Source organism: Chrysemys picta, chromosome 17 (assembly GCF_011386835.1).
Source record: "Chrysemys picta bellii isolate R12L10 chromosome 17, ASM1138683v2, whole genome shotgun sequence".
NCBI classification, from domain to species: domain Eukaryota; kingdom Metazoa; phylum Chordata; order Testudines; family Emydidae; genus Chrysemys; species Chrysemys picta.
Genome location: NC_088807.1, coordinates 8,783,075 through 8,800,856, shown reverse-complemented (window position 1 = coordinate 8,800,856; position 17,782 = coordinate 8,783,075). Strand labels below are relative to the sequence as shown.

General features: G+C 51.1%; 1 protein-coding gene across 1 annotated transcript in view; it reads right to left on the bottom strand.

Annotated features, from left to right (window-relative positions):
* Window positions 1-17,782, bottom strand: part of LOC122173729 (deleted in malignant brain tumors 1 protein-like) — a 142,568-nt gene that overhangs the window by 46,486 nt on the left and 78,300 nt on the right. Inside the window, exons 12-13 of the mRNA XM_065570733.1 lie at window positions 15,499-15,828; window positions 5,260-5,589 (exon numbers count right to left, since the gene is read on the bottom strand). Of these exons, the coding sequence (XP_065426805.1) occupies window positions 5,260-5,589; window positions 15,499-15,828 (660 nt within the window). The remainder of the gene's footprint in view (window positions 1-5,259; window positions 5,590-15,498; window positions 15,829-17,782) is intronic.

Below are 17,782 nucleotides of genomic sequence, written 5' to 3'. Positions count from 1 at the left end.
CCCATACTTCTTTAACTTGCCAGCAAGAATACTGTTGGAGACCGTATCAAAAGCTTTGCTTAAGTCAAGGAATAACACATCCACTGCTTTACCCTCATCCAGAAGCCCAGTTATCTCCTCATAGAAGGCAATTCGGTTAGTCATGCATGACTTGCCCTTGGTGAAACCATGCTGACTGTTCCTGATCACATTCCTCTCCTCTAAGTGCTTCAGAATTGGTTCCTTGAGGATCTGCTCCATGATTTTTCCAGGGACTGAGGTGAGGCTGACTGGCCTGTAATTCCTGGGATCCTCCTTCTTCCCTTTTTTAAAGATGAGCACTACATTAGCCTTTTTCCAGTCATCTGGGGCCTCCCCCGATCACCATGAGTTTTCAAAGATAATGGCCAATGGCTCTCCAATCACATGCGCTAACTCCTTGAGCACCTTTGCATGCAGCGCATCCAGCCCCATGGACTTGTGCTCATCCAGTTTTTTCTAAATAGTCCCAAACCACTTCTTTCTCCACAGAGGGCTGATCACTGCCTCCCCATAATATGCTGCCAAGTGCAACAGTCTGGGAGCTGCCCTTGTTTGTGAAGAGAGAGGCAAAAAATGCATTGAGTACATTAGCTTTTTCCACATCCTCTGTCACTAAATTGCCTCTCTCATTCAGTAAGGGGCCCACACTTTCCTTGACTTTCTTCTTGTTGCTAACATACCTGAAGAAACCCTTCTTGTTACTCTTAACATCTCTTGCTAACTGCAACTCCAAGTGTGATTTGGCCTTCCTGATTTCACTCCTAGATGTCTGAGCAATATTTTTATACTCCTCCCTGGTCATTTGTCCAATCTTCCACTTCTTCTAAGCTTCTTTTTTTGCGTTTAAGATCAGCAAGGATTTCACTTTTAAGCCAAGCTGGTCGCCTGCCATATTTACTATTCTTTCTACACATCAGGATGGTTTGTTCCTGCAACCTCAATAAGGATTCTTTAAAATACAGCCACCTCTCCTGGACTCCTTTGCTCCTCATGTTATTCTCCCAGGGGATCCTGCCCATCAGTTCCCTGAGGGAGTCAAAGTCTGTTTTTCTGAAGTCCAGGGTCCGTATTCTGCTGCTCTCCTTTCTTCCTTGTGTCAGGATCTTGAACTCGACCATCTCATGGTCACTGCCTCCCAGGTTCCCATCCACTTTTGCTTCCCCTACTAATTCTTCCCGGTTTGTGAGCAGCAGGTCAAGAATAGCTCTGCCCCTAGTTGGTTCCTCCAGCACTTGCACCAGGAAATTGTCCCTTACACTTTCCAAAAACTTCCTGGATTTTCTGTGCACTGCTGTTTTGCTCTCCCAGCAGATATCAGGGTGATTAAAGTCTCCCATGATAACCAGGGCCTGTGATCTAGTAACTACTGCTAGTTGCTGGAAGAAAGCCTCGTCCACCTCATTCCCCTGGTCTGGTGGCCTATAGCAGACTCCCACCACAACATCACCCTTGTTATTCACACTTCTAAACTTAATCTAGAGACTCTCAGGGTTTTCTGCAGTTTCATACCGGAGGTCTGAGCAGTCACACTCCCCTTTTACATACAATGCAACTCCCCCACCTTTTCTGCCCTGCCTGTCCTTCCTGAACAGTTTATATCCATGACAGTACTCCAGTCATGTGAGTTATCCCACCAACTCTCTGTTATTCCAATCACACCATTGTTCCTTGACTGTGCCAGGACTTCCATTTCTCCCTGCTTGTTTCCCAGGCTTCTTGCATTTGTGTATAGGCACTTAAGATAACTCGCCAATTGTCCCGCTTTCTCAGAGACAGGAGTCCTCCCCTCTTACACTCTCCTGCTCGTGCTTCCTCCCGGTAACCCATTTCCCAACTTACCTCAGGGCTTTGGTCTCCTTCCCCCGGTGAACCTAGTTTAAAGCCCTCCTCAGTAGGTTAGGCATCTTCCTGCACCCTCCTGCACCTAACCCCCTGCCCTCAGCCCCCTGCTGCACCCCGCACCCTTCCTGCACCCCAACCCCCTGCTCTAAGCCCCCTCCCGCACTCTGCACTCCCTCATACACCCGAACCCCCTTCCCTGAGCCACCCAGATGTGGCCCTCGGGCCAAAAAGTTTGCCCACGTCTGAGGTAGAAGTAACCAAGTTTGGAATGAGTTCTCCCCTGACAGCTACTGATGAGCTGGGGCGGGAAAAAGGCTTTAGGACCAGACTGTATTTACAAGAATACACTCACTCTGCCTAGGTATCCAGCAGACAGAGCTGTGTTGGCTCGTGCTGGGTTACTAATCACTATAGTACTTGAATGCAGAAGTAGTGAAATGTTGTTGTCCTGATTGCCTGAGAAAAGGGAAGCAGAACTGTGCTTAACCTGCCCTGACTGAGGGGGTCACCCACAACTAAACTGAACTCACTAATCAGGGGGCTCAGACACCAGACCCCTATCAAGTATTAGAGGGGGTCGAGACGGTGTTCCTCCTGAGGGATGTGGACTCTGTGTAAGGGGTTTTGACATGGTTTAATCTACCCCTCACTACTCTTCAAATCTAGAGTTAAATAAGGTTCCATTAGCTGTGATGATTTAGTTGGTGTTGGTCCTCCTGCTTTGAGCAGGGGATTGGACTTGATGACCACCTGATGTCCCTTCCAACCCTGATATTTTATGATTCTGTGAGTATAAGGCTCTATTCGGAGTCTTTTTGGTTTAAGTGATCACTAGAGCTGAAATCACCTGCTGCAAGACAGTGTTTCTGCCCAGCCTGCTTCAGCACTGAGGTTTCCCCACTAAGAGCTGACAGTCACTGAGAGCTGGGTGGAGCTTCAAGAGAGCGACCTGCAGAGGTCACAGTAGAGAGGCTGGGGGCAGCAGAAGGTGAGGGTGAGCAGAGTGGTGAGTGGCTGGCAGGGCAGCTGCTACCAGAGCAAGCACCCAGACAGCAGAGCGAGCGAGGCGCTCTCCTCCCCTCTCATGGTGGGAGCTGAACTCACAAAGGTGCACCTCTGAACTCTGGGTCTTCACTAACCAAGGACAACCACTGCGAGTGGGGTGCGGTGGAGGGAGAAGGGAGGGGCACCTTAAAGGAACCTTTGGTTGCTGGACTCAAGATCCTGAGGCAAAAGACACTGCCCAACATACTCTGGGGTAGGTGTTTTGCTCATGGTTTAATATTTATAAATCCTGTTTCTGGCCTTCCCTCCATTTATTAAAAAGTTTCTTTTCTGCACTGAGATTCTGTGCTTCCAAGAGGGGAAACTTTGCCTCCTAGAAGCACCCAGGGGATGGAGTGTAATTGTATCAGGTTACTGGGTGGGTGTCCAAGCCGGATCTGTGTAATATTGTTACATAGATATCCACTTGTGACATACACAAAAGAAGAAGACTCCCCCACTCATATGCAGCCACTTCTGGGGTAGGACAGGGCAGCTGAGAAACAGGACAGGGAAATATGTAAGCTGTGTAGGGCAGGAAGTGAGGAAGAATTGTGTCTCCTGTGTCCAGCTCTTGGGGAAGTTACAATTTCAGGACTAATTACCTGAAATGTAAATCCTCCGGAAGACAGTGATTAGGAACCGGACTCTTCAGAAATTGGCCCTGGATTTTTAGCTTGAGTGAGCAGCTGCAAGCTCCGTTGACACCAAATCCAACCAGTGGAAGCTGCAGTTACCCAGGTCCCCATTGTGCCACAGAGGAGTCTGGCCCAGAGATAAGTAGACGCCAACTGGCAGAGGACACAGGGATACCTAGAGATATACGGGGATCCCCTGGGTGAGCTATGTCCACAATAGCTCACCAAAGGTGGGTGGTGAGGTCTCTACCAAGAGCCAGCAGTCCACTGGTCGACCTAATGGGTGCAAGATGTTTGTATGGGACATAGTTGAAGAGAGATGTAAAATGTAGAATATGATGCTCCAGAAGTGTTGAAAAGAAGTGTGTCACCTGTGCCATGGCAATCCCTTCGGCTGAGCCAATCAGCACATAGAACAAAGCACAGCTGTGGAGACAGGCTATATTCACTGTGTGGGCCCAATGGGAGTTTGAGACTAGGAGGAGGAGGGATAGCTCAGTGGTTTGAGTATTGACCTGCTAAACCTAAGGTAGTGAGTTCAATCCTTCAGGGGGCCATTTAGGGATCTGGGGCAAAAAAATCTGTCAGGGACAGTACTTGGTCCTGCTGTGAAGGCTGGGGACTAGACTTAATAACCTGTCAAGGTCCTTTCCAGTTCTATGAGATAGGTATAGCTCCATTTTTTTAAAAAAATTGACAAAGGACCCTCAACAAAAGTCTCTGAAGAGAACTCTTCTCTGGGAAGAGACAATGGTCTGTACCTACAAAGAAAGAGAAGAGGGGATAAGAGGTCCCTTTCACTGAGAAGGCAGCTGATAGCATTTGTCTCAGGAACAGGGGATCACAGCCAAACCTGGAGTAAAACCCTGGAAGGACTGTGGGGTGAGCATTGCTCTACCAGACAGAAAAGTATCTCGTTCAATGAGTCTAGGATCTAGTCAGCATGGAATGATTTTCTTTCCAACCCTTCTCCTTGGTACCCCTCGAATCTCTACACTCTGTGAAATCACTTGTACTTGGTGTGACTATGAAGGGATCTAGAGCTCTGTGTTGATTGGGGCAGAGATGGGAAGTGGAGCTTGTCACCTTGGGACTCTGGTTCTTTGGGAGCAGCAGGACTGTGACTGCTGTGAATGCCCAGTACGACAGGGACTGGGTACTGCAGGGGGGCGCTTGGAGGACTGAGGGGTGAAGTGTGTCTATTGCCAACCTGGAAAGAGGTCACCCCCCTCCCCAAGTCCTAGAGGGCACAGTTTGTGTGGCCTGTGGCCGAGGGAGTCGGTGAGCTGTCCCCCAGTGGGCACAGACAAGGCTTCCACATGCTAAGGGCCCATGGCACTGCATTGGGGTATTAGGGCCAGCAAATCTCCAAATGGAGAGAGCCCCCTTCTAACACCACCCTACGTGCAGCAAAGGCCCCATAGCACCCCACTAGGGCTCTGGGGCCAGCACTGACTTCAAGGGGACAGCATCAGTGTTCCCTCCTGAGCCCCCACACTGCTCCCTGAAGCACAGGCCAATAGAACTGCACAGGGGAATTAGGGTCAGCAGAGACTGACAGGAGAGCGCTCCCTACTGGAACCGCCATATTGCTCCCTGAAGCACAGGCCCTAAGCACCATGCTGGGGTCAGCTCTGGCTGTGAGGGGACAATGCCCCGTAATGAGCTTCCCACCGTGCTCCCTGTAACATGCATGGTGGTAGATGAAGGTTACCTGAGCACACAACACCAGCATCTTCTCCATGGGTACAGTTATTCTCTCCCCAAGGCTGAGCCCTGCAATCGGTGAGGGCAGCTTCTGTCCCTGTGCAGTGAACATTGTCCAGCCATATAGGATCAGATCCTTGCCCAAATCGAGACCTTGCTGAGGCTGATAATGCCGTCCCACAGCCCAGCTGTCTGCACACGACTCCGGCATCCTGTAAGTCCCAGCTGTCATCACACACTGTTCCCCAGAGCTTGTTGTAAAGCACCTCGACTCTCCCAGCGCAGCGACTTGGGCCATTCACCAGTCGGAGCTGAGCCACTTCTGAGATGCCAGTGTCTGCAAACACCCAAGGGAATAAACACTCAGGGAGTTTTCTGTACATCCGATCACTAGTGATACTGACGAAAAAATGGTTACCTACCTCTCGGAACTGTTTTTCTTCAAGATGTGTTGCTCATGTCTATTCTAAAAGGTGTGCACATGCTGCGTGCATGATCACTGGAAGGATTTTTCCCCTTGCGGTACCCATCAGGTGGGCTGTGGAGACCCCTGGAGTGGCATCTTCATGGCGGTGTATATAGGTCCCTGCCGACCCACTGCCTGCTCAGTTCCTTCTTGCCGGAATACTCTGACAGAGGTGAGGCACGTGGGATTTGGAATGGACATGAGCAACACATCTCAAAGAACAACAGTTACGAGAGGTAGGTAACCGTTTTTCTTCTTCGAGTGATTGCTCATGTGCATTCCAATAGGTGACTCCCAAGCAGTTTCCCTGGGGGAGGGGTTGGAGTTCACCTGGTTGAGGAATGCAGGACTGCCCTGCCAAAGTCTGCATCGTCCCTTGCCTGTTGGGTAATGGCGTAGTGTGATGTGAAGGTGTGGACAGAGGACAACGTTGCTGCCTTGCATATTTCCTGGATAGGGACCTGCACCAGGAATGCTGCGGATGATGCCTGTGCTCTCGTAGAGTGCACCATAAGTGACCTACCCGCTGCCTCTGGGTGGAAGGCCGAAATGGCAGGCAGATGTACCCTGAGAGATGATATTGCCAACCCCTGCTGCTTGAGGTATAACAGGTAGTCCAAAACAAGAGGAATTGGTGCTACCCGCTTGGAGGCGTCGGCCGACAAAATGTCCACCACAGGGTCCTCAACTTCCATCACCTCCTCCACCAGCAGGTTCATGTTCTGTGCCACCCTACGAAGTAGGTCCTGGTGAGCATGAAGATCTATAGGTGGAGCGCCAGAAGAGGACGTGCCTGCCACGGCTTCGTCAGGCGAGGATGAGGAGGACAATCCCTGGACTAGTGGGTCCTGGGGAAGGTCAGGTTGAGGAGGGTCCGGTTGCCCTAGGTCCATGTCCGTAGGGACATCAGCCTGTTCAGGCAGTAGGGCGGTTGCCTCTGAAGTTATGGGGGAGGACGGCTAACAGTTGCTTCAGGTACCCTAGGCTCCGAATGAGCCAAGCGGGAAGTGCCTGAGGGGCCACCTTGGGCTTGGTGGTATGCCCAAGGGCTCCAGAAGGACCATTGTGGGGGACCCTGGTCGGGATCGTACCCTCCATCTGGCCCCTGGCTAGCGCCATCCGCATCCTGGCCATGGATATTATAGCCACTTGCCACTTGGGAGGCTGCCGAATTCAGACGAGAAGGCCAAGGCAGTGCCGAACACACTTGGTGTGTTGAACTGTTGCGGTCTACCGGTCTGCGTCTGGGCTCTGGGGACCAGTGCCAGTGTCCCGAGCGGTACCATGATCGGGAGCGGGACCAACGGTCATAACGGTGCTGGAGGTCGATCTAGATCTGGACAAAGACAGACTGTGCGGGCGGTGCCGCGACTGGCTGCGCGATGAACGGTGCTGGGATCGGTGCCGGGAGCTGGATCGGTACCGATCGTACCGGGAGGGAGACCTTCGAGTGGTGGAGTGGTGCCACGAGCACGAGTGGCGCCGAGATGGAGATCAGTGCCGGGAATGCGAGCGGCGCAGAGACCAGGACCATCTACGGGACCGGAACCGCGACCTGGACCATGATCGAGAGCTGTGCCAAGCTGTTTCACCCTGCGATGGAGGTTGCATGAAGGCAGGCTTCCCTATGGTTGGAACAGTCTGCACCGGTGGTGAGGGTGAGACGGTCCAGGCTCAGTCAGCTCGATCAGGTCGCGAGCAGTGGAGAAGGTCTCTGGAGTGGACGGCAGCCCCAGCTCAACCACGGTGTGCACTGGGGAGCTTATATGCACCGGACTCAATGGCGCTTGAGGTGCCGGAATCGATGGTGCTGGAGTTGGCACCTTCGCGGTGTGGTCCGGTAAGCCGCGCTGCTCCACTGAGGCCACAGGCCGTGCTTGCAAGTGCGAAGGAGCAGCAGCAGGTGGTTTGTGCTGCTTCTTGGGCTGTGGAGACAGCGAGCGGTGCCGCATCTGTACCGGTGCCGGAGACGTCCAGCGCCGAGGGACCTTGCTGGTGCTGGGTTGCTCTGGTGCCGGAGGCGCGCTGCGGACCGACGGTGCCTCTTCTGTGCTGGGGGCACTGGGCTAAGTGCCTTTTCCATCAGGAGCTGTTTTAGACAGAAGTCCCGCTCCTTTTTTGTCCAAGGGTTGAAAGGGATATCCCTCCCTGAGAGGGGAGGGATAGCTCAGTGGTTTGAGCATTGGCCTGCTAACCCCAGGGTTGTAATCCTTGAGAGGGGCATTTGGGGATTATTATATTTTAGGTTGGATATTAGGAAAAACTTTTTCACTAGGAGGGTGGTGAAGCACTGGAATGCGTTACCTAGGGAGGTTGTGGAATCTCCTTCCTTAGAGGTTTTTAAGGTCAGGCTTGACAAAGTCCTGGCTGGGATGATTTAGTTGGGATTAGGTTCTGCTTTGAGCAGGGAGTCGGACTAGATGACCTCCTGAGGTCCCTTCCAACCCTGATATTCTATGATTCTATGAAATGCGACCCTTATCAGGTTGATGAGCTTCCCCCAGGCACTTCAAATGGGAGTCGTGGGAGTCTCCAATGGGCATCGCCTTGAGACAGGCCGAGCATGGCTTGAAGCCCAGAGACTTGGGCATAAGCCCTGGTACCGGGGCGGAGGAACGAGGATAAACCCCATTTCCTCAACTTATATACACCATATACACTATATATACAAAACTTACTAAGAACTACTCTAAAACTGCTAAAAACTGGTAAACTACACTAAAGAACTAACTATAATACAACGAGTAAGCTAGGGATGTGAAGGTCAGGTATGCCGCTCTCCACAGTTCCAACGACCATCAAGGACGGTAAGAAGGAAGTGAGGGGCTACTGGGTTGGCAAGGGCATATATCCAGCGCCACTCCAGGGGGCACCTCAGCCAACCCACCGAGAGTTGCTAGGGTAAAAATCTTCCGACGATCGTGCACGTGGCACGCACACACCTATTGGAATCGATATGAGCAAGCACTCGAAGAAGAACTTCACTTTCCTCATGATATGTGTTGAGGTCTCACAGATCCAGGATAGGCCAGTGCCCACCCTTAGCCTTTGGGGGGAAATAACGGGAGTAGAACCCCTTCCCCCTGAACTCCTGAGGAACCTGCTCTATTGCCCCTAGAGCAAGGAGTGATTGCACATCCTGCAAGAGGAGTTGTTTGTGAGAAGGGTCTCTGAAGAGGAAAGCGGAAAGGGGGTGGGAGAACAGGAGGGAATGGAATTGGATAGAATATCCCACCCATACCTTGCTCAGGACCCAGCGATCGGAAGTGATCTGGGACCAAGCACGGTAGAAGCGGGAGAATTGATTCACAAAGGGAGGTTAAGGATCCAAATTCAATAGTGATGCTCCGTCCTCGGGCGTATTTTCAAAAGTTTGGCTTCGGGCCTAGGGGCTCTTTGGCCAAACCCTGGCCTTAGGCTGAGGAGGACTGTGGCGGGCGCCTCCTATTATTCCTTCCCCGTCTCCTGGATGAGTCTCGCCTCGGAGGCCCAGAGTAGAAGGGAGATGGGGGCTGAGGCTTAAATGACTTTTTTTGGGGTGCAGGGGTATGCATCCCCAAAGACTTTAGGGTCGCCTGCAAGTCCTGAAGGCTATGCAGGCAAGAGTATGTATTTTGGGCAAACAGGCCTGCATGGTCAAAGGGGAGGTCCTGGATTGTGTTCTGGACCTCAGATGGTATACCCAACACCTGGAGCCACACGCTGCGCCTCCTTGTAACGGCGGTGGTCATAGTCCAAGCTGCTGAATCTGCCACGTCTAACATGGGCTGGAGGGATGTTCTCGAGACCACTCTGCCCTCCTCGAGGAGCACGCTAAACTCCTTGTGAGGGTCAGTCGGGAGTAACTCTTGGAATTTTGCTAACAAATTCCAGGAAATGAAAGCAGCTGAGTACTGTTTGCAGGTCGGCCACTCGAAGCTGGAGCCCCCCAGTGGAGTAGACCTTTCGGCTGAAAAGGTCCAGCTTCTTAGCATCCTGTGACTTTGGGGTGGGACCTGGCTGCCCCTGTTGCTCCTTCTGATTTGCCGCATCGACCACCAGAATCCCCGGTTCGGGGTGGGTGAAAAGGTGTTCGTACCCTTTCGTTGGCAAAAAATAGCTACTCTCTACCCCTTTAGTACTGGGTGGTATTGAGGCTGGAATCTGCCAGAGCACCCTAGGAGAGTTCTGGATCGTTCTTATTAGGGGCAAGGCCACCCTAGATGGACCCTTCAGGGCAAGGATGTCCACCATCGGGTCCGATTCCTCTGTAACCTCCTTTGCCTGGAGATTCAGGTTTAGGGCCACCCTCCTGAGAAGGTCCTGGTGTCCCCTGGTGTCTATCACCGGAAGGATTGTGGTGGTTCCTGCCATCGCCTCGTCCAGCGAGGAGGAGTTCCATGGGACAGGGTCCTCCTGCCCTTCTGCCTCTCTGGAGGCTGCGTCGGGTCCTCAGTCCCCCCTGTGACTGGAGTATCAGAGGGGTAGCCGTGTTAGTCTGAATCTGTAAAAAGCAACAGAGGGTCCTGTGGCACCTTTGAGACTAACAGAAGTACTGGGAGCATAAGCTTTCGTGGGTAAGAACCTCACTTCTTCAGATGCAAGTAATGGAAATCTCCAGAGGCAGGTATATATCAGTGTGGAGATAATGAGGTTAGTTCAATCAGGGAGGGTGAGGTGCTCTGCTAGCAGTTGAGGTGTGAACACCAAGGGAGGAGAAACTGTTTCTGTAGTTGGACAGCCATTCACAGTCTTTGTTTAATCCTGATCTGATGGTGTCAAATTTGCAAATGAACTGGAGCTCAGCAGTTTCTCTTTGGAGTCTGGTCCTGAAGTTTTTTTGCTGTAAGATGGCAACCTTTACATCTGCTATTGTGTGGCCAGGGAGGTTGAAGTGTTCTCCTACAGGTTTTTGTATATTGCCATTCCTGATATCTGACTTGTGTCCATTTATCCTCTTGCGTAGTGACTGTCCAGTTTGGCCAATGTACATAGCAGAGGGGCATTGCTGGCATATGATGGCGTATATAACATTGGTGGACGTGCAGGTGAATGAGCCGGTGATGTTGTAGCTGATCTGGTTAGGTCCAGTGATGGTGTTGCTGGTGTAGATATGTGGGCAGAGTTGGCATCGAGGTTTGTTGCATGGGTTGGTTCCTGAGTTAGAGTTGTTATGGTGCGGTGCGTGGTTGCTGGTGAGAATATGCTTAAGGTTGGCAGGTTGTCTGTGGGCGAGGACTGGCCTGCCTCCCAAGGTCTGTGAAAGTGAGGGATCATTGTCCAGGATGGGTTGTAGATCACTGATGATGCGTTGGAGAGGTTTAAGCTGAGGACTGTAGGTGATGGCCAGTGGAGTTCTGTTGGTTTCTCTTCTGGGCCTGTCTTGTAGCAGGAGGCTTCTGGGTACACGTCTGGCTCTGTTGATTTGTTTCTTTATTTCCTTGTGTGGGTATCGTAGTTTTGAGAATGCTTGGGAAATGAGTGCAGAAGCCATCGATGCGGTCCTGGAGCCCTGGCCCTGAGCCTGATGATAGGTCCAAGGAGACCAAAAGGGCCATTGTACTGGGCCCTGCCACTGGGGTAGCCAGCAGACTGTCAGTGCCGATGAGTCCACAGCTCTGCAGTGCTGGGACTGGTGCCAGGAGTGGGAGTAGTACTGGCTGCTTCGAGAGACAGAAGACTCAGCGTCTGACTCAGACAAATATTCAGTGTCTGACTACAGGAGGGCGGAGCCCGACAGTGCCAGGGAGTTGTGCCAAGGTGATGGTGAGCAGTGCCGTAACATCATGAGCTTGCCGCAATGATGAACAAGGGGTGGTGACGCCATCGGTGCTGCAACCGGTGCTGGAGCTCTATGCTGCAACACAATAGATGATGCAACCGGTGCCGTCATCAGTGCCGTAGACAGTGCCTGAGCTTGCGGTGCCAGAGCTCACACCTGCGGGGCCAGGGACTGCGCCGTTATGGCACTGAGGTCCCATGCTGCCTCGTAGGTGGCCGGTGTAGAGGGAGGTTGAGCTCTTCCTCAAAATCCTCCCAAGTCGGGGAGTCCACCAGCATCAGATTCAACGGGCTTCCAGTTGGGGCTGGAGTCAACAGTGCCGGGTCTTGAGGTCCAGACTGTGGGTGTCCCGCCACAGGATGCACTCCACTGGAATCCCCTCACGGATTCTTGATGGGGAATGAGCTCTGTCCGGCTTCTTTTTCTTATGCAGCACCGGGGACTGTGAGCGATGCTGCCTGGTAGCACTGGTCTTACAAGCAGGGCAGCAGTGCTGGTGCTCCTTGGAGGAGTCCTTTCCTGCTGCCGGGATATCCTGCACCAAGGCCGGGGGGCTGTGCACCAATGATGCCGGTGCCATTTCCGGTGCCGGCTGGGTGCAGAGAGCCAACTCCATTAGGAGGAGCTTTCAATGATAGTCCCGCTCTCTTTTAGTCCGGGTCTGAAGCTCCTGCAAATTGGGCACTTGTCTGTCTGATACTGTCTCCTAGGCACTTGAGACAAGGAGCGTGCGGATCACTTGTGGGCATAGGTTTCGCACACCTCTCACACACCTTAAACCCCTGTGACCGAGACATGCCCAGGTGCCTGGGAAGACTAGGGTGGGGGGGAAAGCCCCCCAAATCAGCCCACCTTACTAGAAACTACTATATAACCTACTATTAACTATCTACAACTAAGAAAAGGGAACAACTAGGTAGGCACTTGTGAATGCAAGAGACTCACCTGCTCCAACGACCGTCACTGGTGGTAAGAAGGAACTGAGCACATGACAGGTCAGCAGGGACCTATATAAACCGCCATGAAGACGCCACTCCAGGGGTCTCCACAGCTGACCCGACGGGTACTGCTAGGGGAAAACCTTCCGATGATCATGCATGGGGCGCGCACATCTATTGGTATGAACATGAGAAATCATGCAAAGAAGAACATAGCGACTCCCACTGATGGGTCTCAACATCCTCTGCAACAGCCTGTTAGGGGTTCACTCCCTGTCAATTAATCACGGTTAACTTACGCGATTAACTCAAAACAAAATCATGATTAAAAAGTTAATCACAATTAATCACACTGTTAAACAATAGAATATCAATTGCAATTTAGTAAATATTTTGCATGTTTTTCTATGTTTACAAATATATTGATTTCAATTAAAACACAGACTACAATGTGTATAGTTCTCACTTTATATTATTACAGTTAAAGTTGATGTTGGGAGAATGGGGGGTGCCAGTAAATGAAAAATGCTGGTTAACTAAGAGGGAGGGAGTTTGGGTGCGGGAGGGAGTGTGGGGCTGGGAGTTGAGGCGCACGAGGGGGTGTGGAGCATGGGCTCTGCAAGGACGTTTGGGTGTGGAAGGGGGCTCAGGGCAGGCAGATGGGGCACGGTATTGAGTGCAGGGTGCCGGATCCAGGGGCACTCACCTCGGGTGGCTTCCCACAAGAAGCAACTTGTCCCAGCTCCTCCTAGGTGGAGGCACGGCAGGCAGCTTGGTGCACTATATCCACCCGCATGTGCCACCCCCGCAGCTCCCATTGGCCATTGTTGCCAGTCAATAGGAGCTGTGCAGCCGGCATGGGGGGGGGCAAAATGCAGAGCCACCTGGCGCGCCTCTGCTTAGGAGTAGCCAGAGCCCAGGACAGGTCACCGCTTACGGGGAGCCATCCAAGGTGAGCGGCCCATGGATCTTACACATCGGACCCCCTCCCGCGTACTAAGACCCCTCCAAAGCCTGCGCTCCACACTCACTCCTGCACCCCAGCACCGGACTATAAACGGGCATTTGAATTAAGAAACACCGATTTATAGAGCTTTCCTGTTGGTGAAGTGACAGAAAAAACAGCTTTGCTTTCATTTGACAAAATACGACTTGTTCTGTTTTGACTTATAATCACTTAAAATCTATCTTCATAGTTAATAACTCAGTTTCTTTGTTCAACCTGAAGCACTGTGTTTGGTTTGAAGCATGTCAGAGACTCCCCTTGGAATAACAAGCCTGGTACATACCAATGTCTTTGTTAAGTTGATGAATTCATATAAGCTTGCAGCGTCCAGTGGGCATAACTGGAGACTGCAAGAAAGAGGTTCCTAGGGTTATGTCTTGGATTGGCAATATTGGCTAGCGTCATTCGGTTGCACAATCCAAGGGGTTTTGCACAGCTGGGGTTCTCACAGCAGAGCAGGGTAAGGCTGGCTCCCACAGTCAAGGATTGGAGTGACCTAGCAGATCACAGGTCCAGATAACACCAGAGGGGAACGTCACAGAACCAATGTGAGATTTCTAAATCTAGTTACAGCACTCAACCCAAGGTTAAAGAACCTGAAGTGCCTTTCAAAATCTGATAGGGACAAGTTGTGGAACATGCTTTCAGAAGTCTTAAAAGAACAACACTCCAATGTGGAAACTACAGAACCTGAACCACCAAAAAAGAAAATCAACCTTCTTCTGGTCACATCTGACTCGGATGATGAAAATGAACATTTGTTGGTCTGCACTACTTTGGATCATTAGTGAGCAGAACCCATCATCAGCATGGATGCATGTTCTCTGGAATGGTGGTCGAAGCATGAAGGGACATATGAATTTTTTACTTCATCTGGCACATAAATATTTTGCTACACCAGCTACAACAGTGCCATGTGAATGCCTGTTCTCACTTTCAGGTAATATTGTTAAAAAGAAGCAAACAGCATTATCTCCTGTAAAGGTAAAGAAATTTCTCTGTCTGAGCGATTGGCTGAATGAGATGTAGGACTGAGTGGACTTGTAGGATCTAAAATTTTACATTCTTTTATTTTTGATTGTGGTTATTATTTGTAAATCATTCTACAGTTTTAAGTCCAACGTTCTTGATAAAGAGATTGCACTACAGTACTTGTATGAGGTGAACTGAAAATAATATTTGTTTTGTTTCTTTTTTACAGTGCAAATATTTGTAACCAAAAATAAATATAAGGTGAGCACTGTACACTTTGCATTCTGTGTTTTAATTGAAATCTATTTGAAAATGTAGAAAACATATCGAAAAATTGAAATAAATAGTAGTCTATTATTCTGTAAAGGTGCAATTAATTGTACAATTAATCACGATAATTTTTTTATCTCACAATTAATCACAATTATCTTTTGAATAACTCGACAGCCCTACTCCCCACCACTACCATGCAGCCATCATGTGGGGTGGAACAGAGAAAATGAAAGACAGGGCAGAGAAACTCATAAGATGTGTAGGAGAGGAAGGGAGGAAGAACCCTGTCTCCAGTCACAACAGTGGGACATATTACAAGTTTATGGGAAATTAGCTGAGATGTAAATCACCCGGAGTGACATAGATAGGAACCCCACACATCATAAAGGTATCCTTGAGTAGCTCCAGGATCCATTCAACCCCAAATCCCACAAATGGGATCTACGGTTACCCAGCGCCCTATGATGCTGTAGCTGGGAGGGTCTCTCAAAAGGCACATGTACTGCTCCCTGCAGCACAGACCCTAAGTGGTGTGCTGGGGCACTAGCCCAGCAGTAACTTACAGGGGAGAGCACCCCCCTACTCACCCCTCATCCCGCTCCCTGCATCACAGACATGTAGAACTGTGAGGGGAAATGGGGTCAGCACTGATACTATGGGAAGAGAGACACTTACTGTGAACCAAAAATGGCTCCTTGCAGTACAGGCCATTAGCACCATGCTGGGGCACTGGGGTCAGCGCAGACTCAGACAGGAGAGCTGGGTCTTTCCTGAAAACTTCCCAGCCTGATCCCTGCACCACCCACAGTGACGTGATGGATGCAAGTTACCTGAGCACACAACACCGGCATCTTCTCCGTGGGTACAGTTACTCTCTCCCCAAGTCTGAACCCTGCAATCGGAGAGGGCAACTTCTGTCCCTGTGCAGTTGACGTCATCCAGCCAGATACCGTCTGACCCTCGCCCAAATCGAGCCCCTCCTGGGGCTGATAACGCCGTCCCACAGCCCAGCTGCCTGCATACGACTCCAGCATCCTGTAGGTCCCAGTTGTCATCGCACACGGTTCCCCACTGCTGGTTGTGAAGCACCTCGACTCTCCCAGCGCAGTGACTTGGGCTGTTTACCAGTCGGAGCTGAGCCACTTCTGAGATGCCAGCGTCTACAAACACCCAAGGCAATAAACACTCAGGGAGTTTCCTGTGCAACTGATCCCTCTTGTCGCTGGGGAATGTAGCGCCTCTTGCCAACAGATCCCACTGGTCTCTCCACACAGCCACTGCCTGTCAAGGGCTCCCCACCACTGACCAGGCTAATCACTTGGGCAATGTTGAAGTTTGTCCACTCCCCTTGTCCATCTGTCACCTAGTTAGGCTGTCACCTAATTAGGCAGGCTCGACTGAAGTCTGACTTACTGCTCCCACTAGAGCACTTAAAAAGATCACCCCCCGCACTGCTGGCAGGAACCTCCTTGGGAACAGATTTACACCCTCACTCCTGGCGCTGGTATTTGCTCCAGTGCAACAATGTGCAGTGCTGCAGCGCAAACACTGTCATTAGCATCTTGGGTACTGGGAGCTGAACACAGTCACCGGTGTCATTAGTGGTTGCCTTAGCCTGACATTAGCATTCAATTTACAAGTGTTGGCTGCAAAGCTCCCTGAAAACATCACCCAGAGTCCATCCCCCTTAGAACTGCCTGAAGCCCAGGGATGGCTGGCAGGAACCTGCTGCGCACCAGGCTGACAATGGTTTCAACCAGTTCAGAGGCAATGCACACTTCCTACAAGCTGATTGGACCCATCCTGAAGAAACACCTACCCCTGTGGTTCCTGTTGACTTGCCACAACTGACTTGGGAACATCGTTTTGCGTCAGCCATTATTGCACTCCTCTCTAGTGCTGCCAGCGCAGTAACAGTCTCAGATGAATGATGACAGAGCTGGGCTGACAACTGTGTCCTCACACAGAGGGGCAGCAACTCTGGGATAGAGAGACTGGTGTGCTGATGGATTTTCAGAAGCCATAACTTTTATCTGCCCATTTACAACCTGGGACGCAAATCCTGGATTAAGCTTAATGGACCCCTGACTGGATGTACCAGAGGAATTCCTGAAATGCAAAATTGTGGCTTAGCCTGATCTTCTCAGTGTGCCTGTAGGGCAGCAATACAGGCAGTCACAAGTGGTGGAGCAGAGCCTGGTTAGAAGACTGGACCTTGAGGATACACAGTCAGCTGGCTGAACAAGCTAGAGGTAAGCAAGGTGGGAACTCACCTTGCCCTGATTGTCTGAGTAAAGGGCAGCAGAACTGTGCTTAGAGTGCCAGGACTGAGGGGTCACCCACAACTGAACTGAACTCACTAACCAGGGGGCTCAGACACCAGACACCTATCAAGAATGAGAGGGAGTGGAGATGGGTGTTCCTTCTGAGGGGTGTGGGCTCTGTGTAAGAGGTCTATACATGGTTTAATCTGCCCCTCACCACTCTTCAAAGATCAAGTTAATGAATGCTCCATTGGCAGGGTTTTTTTGGTTTAAGTCAGTGGTCCCCAACCTTTCACTGTGGTGGGCACCAGATGACTAGCCGCCGAAATGGGGCCGAGGAGTGTGAGCGCCGGACAAGCAGCCGCCGAAATGCCACTGAGAAGCGGCAACGACAGGGACCGTCCCCGCTGAAATGCCGCCAAGAAGCATCAGCATCAAGAGGCATCACTGCCGAATTGCCACCAAGAAGCAGTGAAATCAAGAGGTGTCGCCGCCGAAATGCCGCCGAGAAGCAGCGGCATTTCGGCGGTGAGGCTTCTTGACATTGCTGCTTCTCAGTGGCATTTCGGCGGTTGCTTCACTAACCAAGGACAATCACTGTGAGTGGAGTGCAGTGGAGGGAGCAGGGAGGGGCACCAGACAGGAACTTTTAGCGGCTGGACTCAAGAAGCTGAAGCAAAAGACACTGCCCAACATACTCTGGGGTAGGTGTTTTGCTCATGGTTTTATGTTTACAAAATCCTGTTTGTGGCGTTTTCCCAAGTTAATGTCAGGGGCTTCCCTCCTTTCATTAAACATTTCAGAGTGGGAACATTTCAGAGTTAGTCTGTATCAGCAAAAACAATGAGGA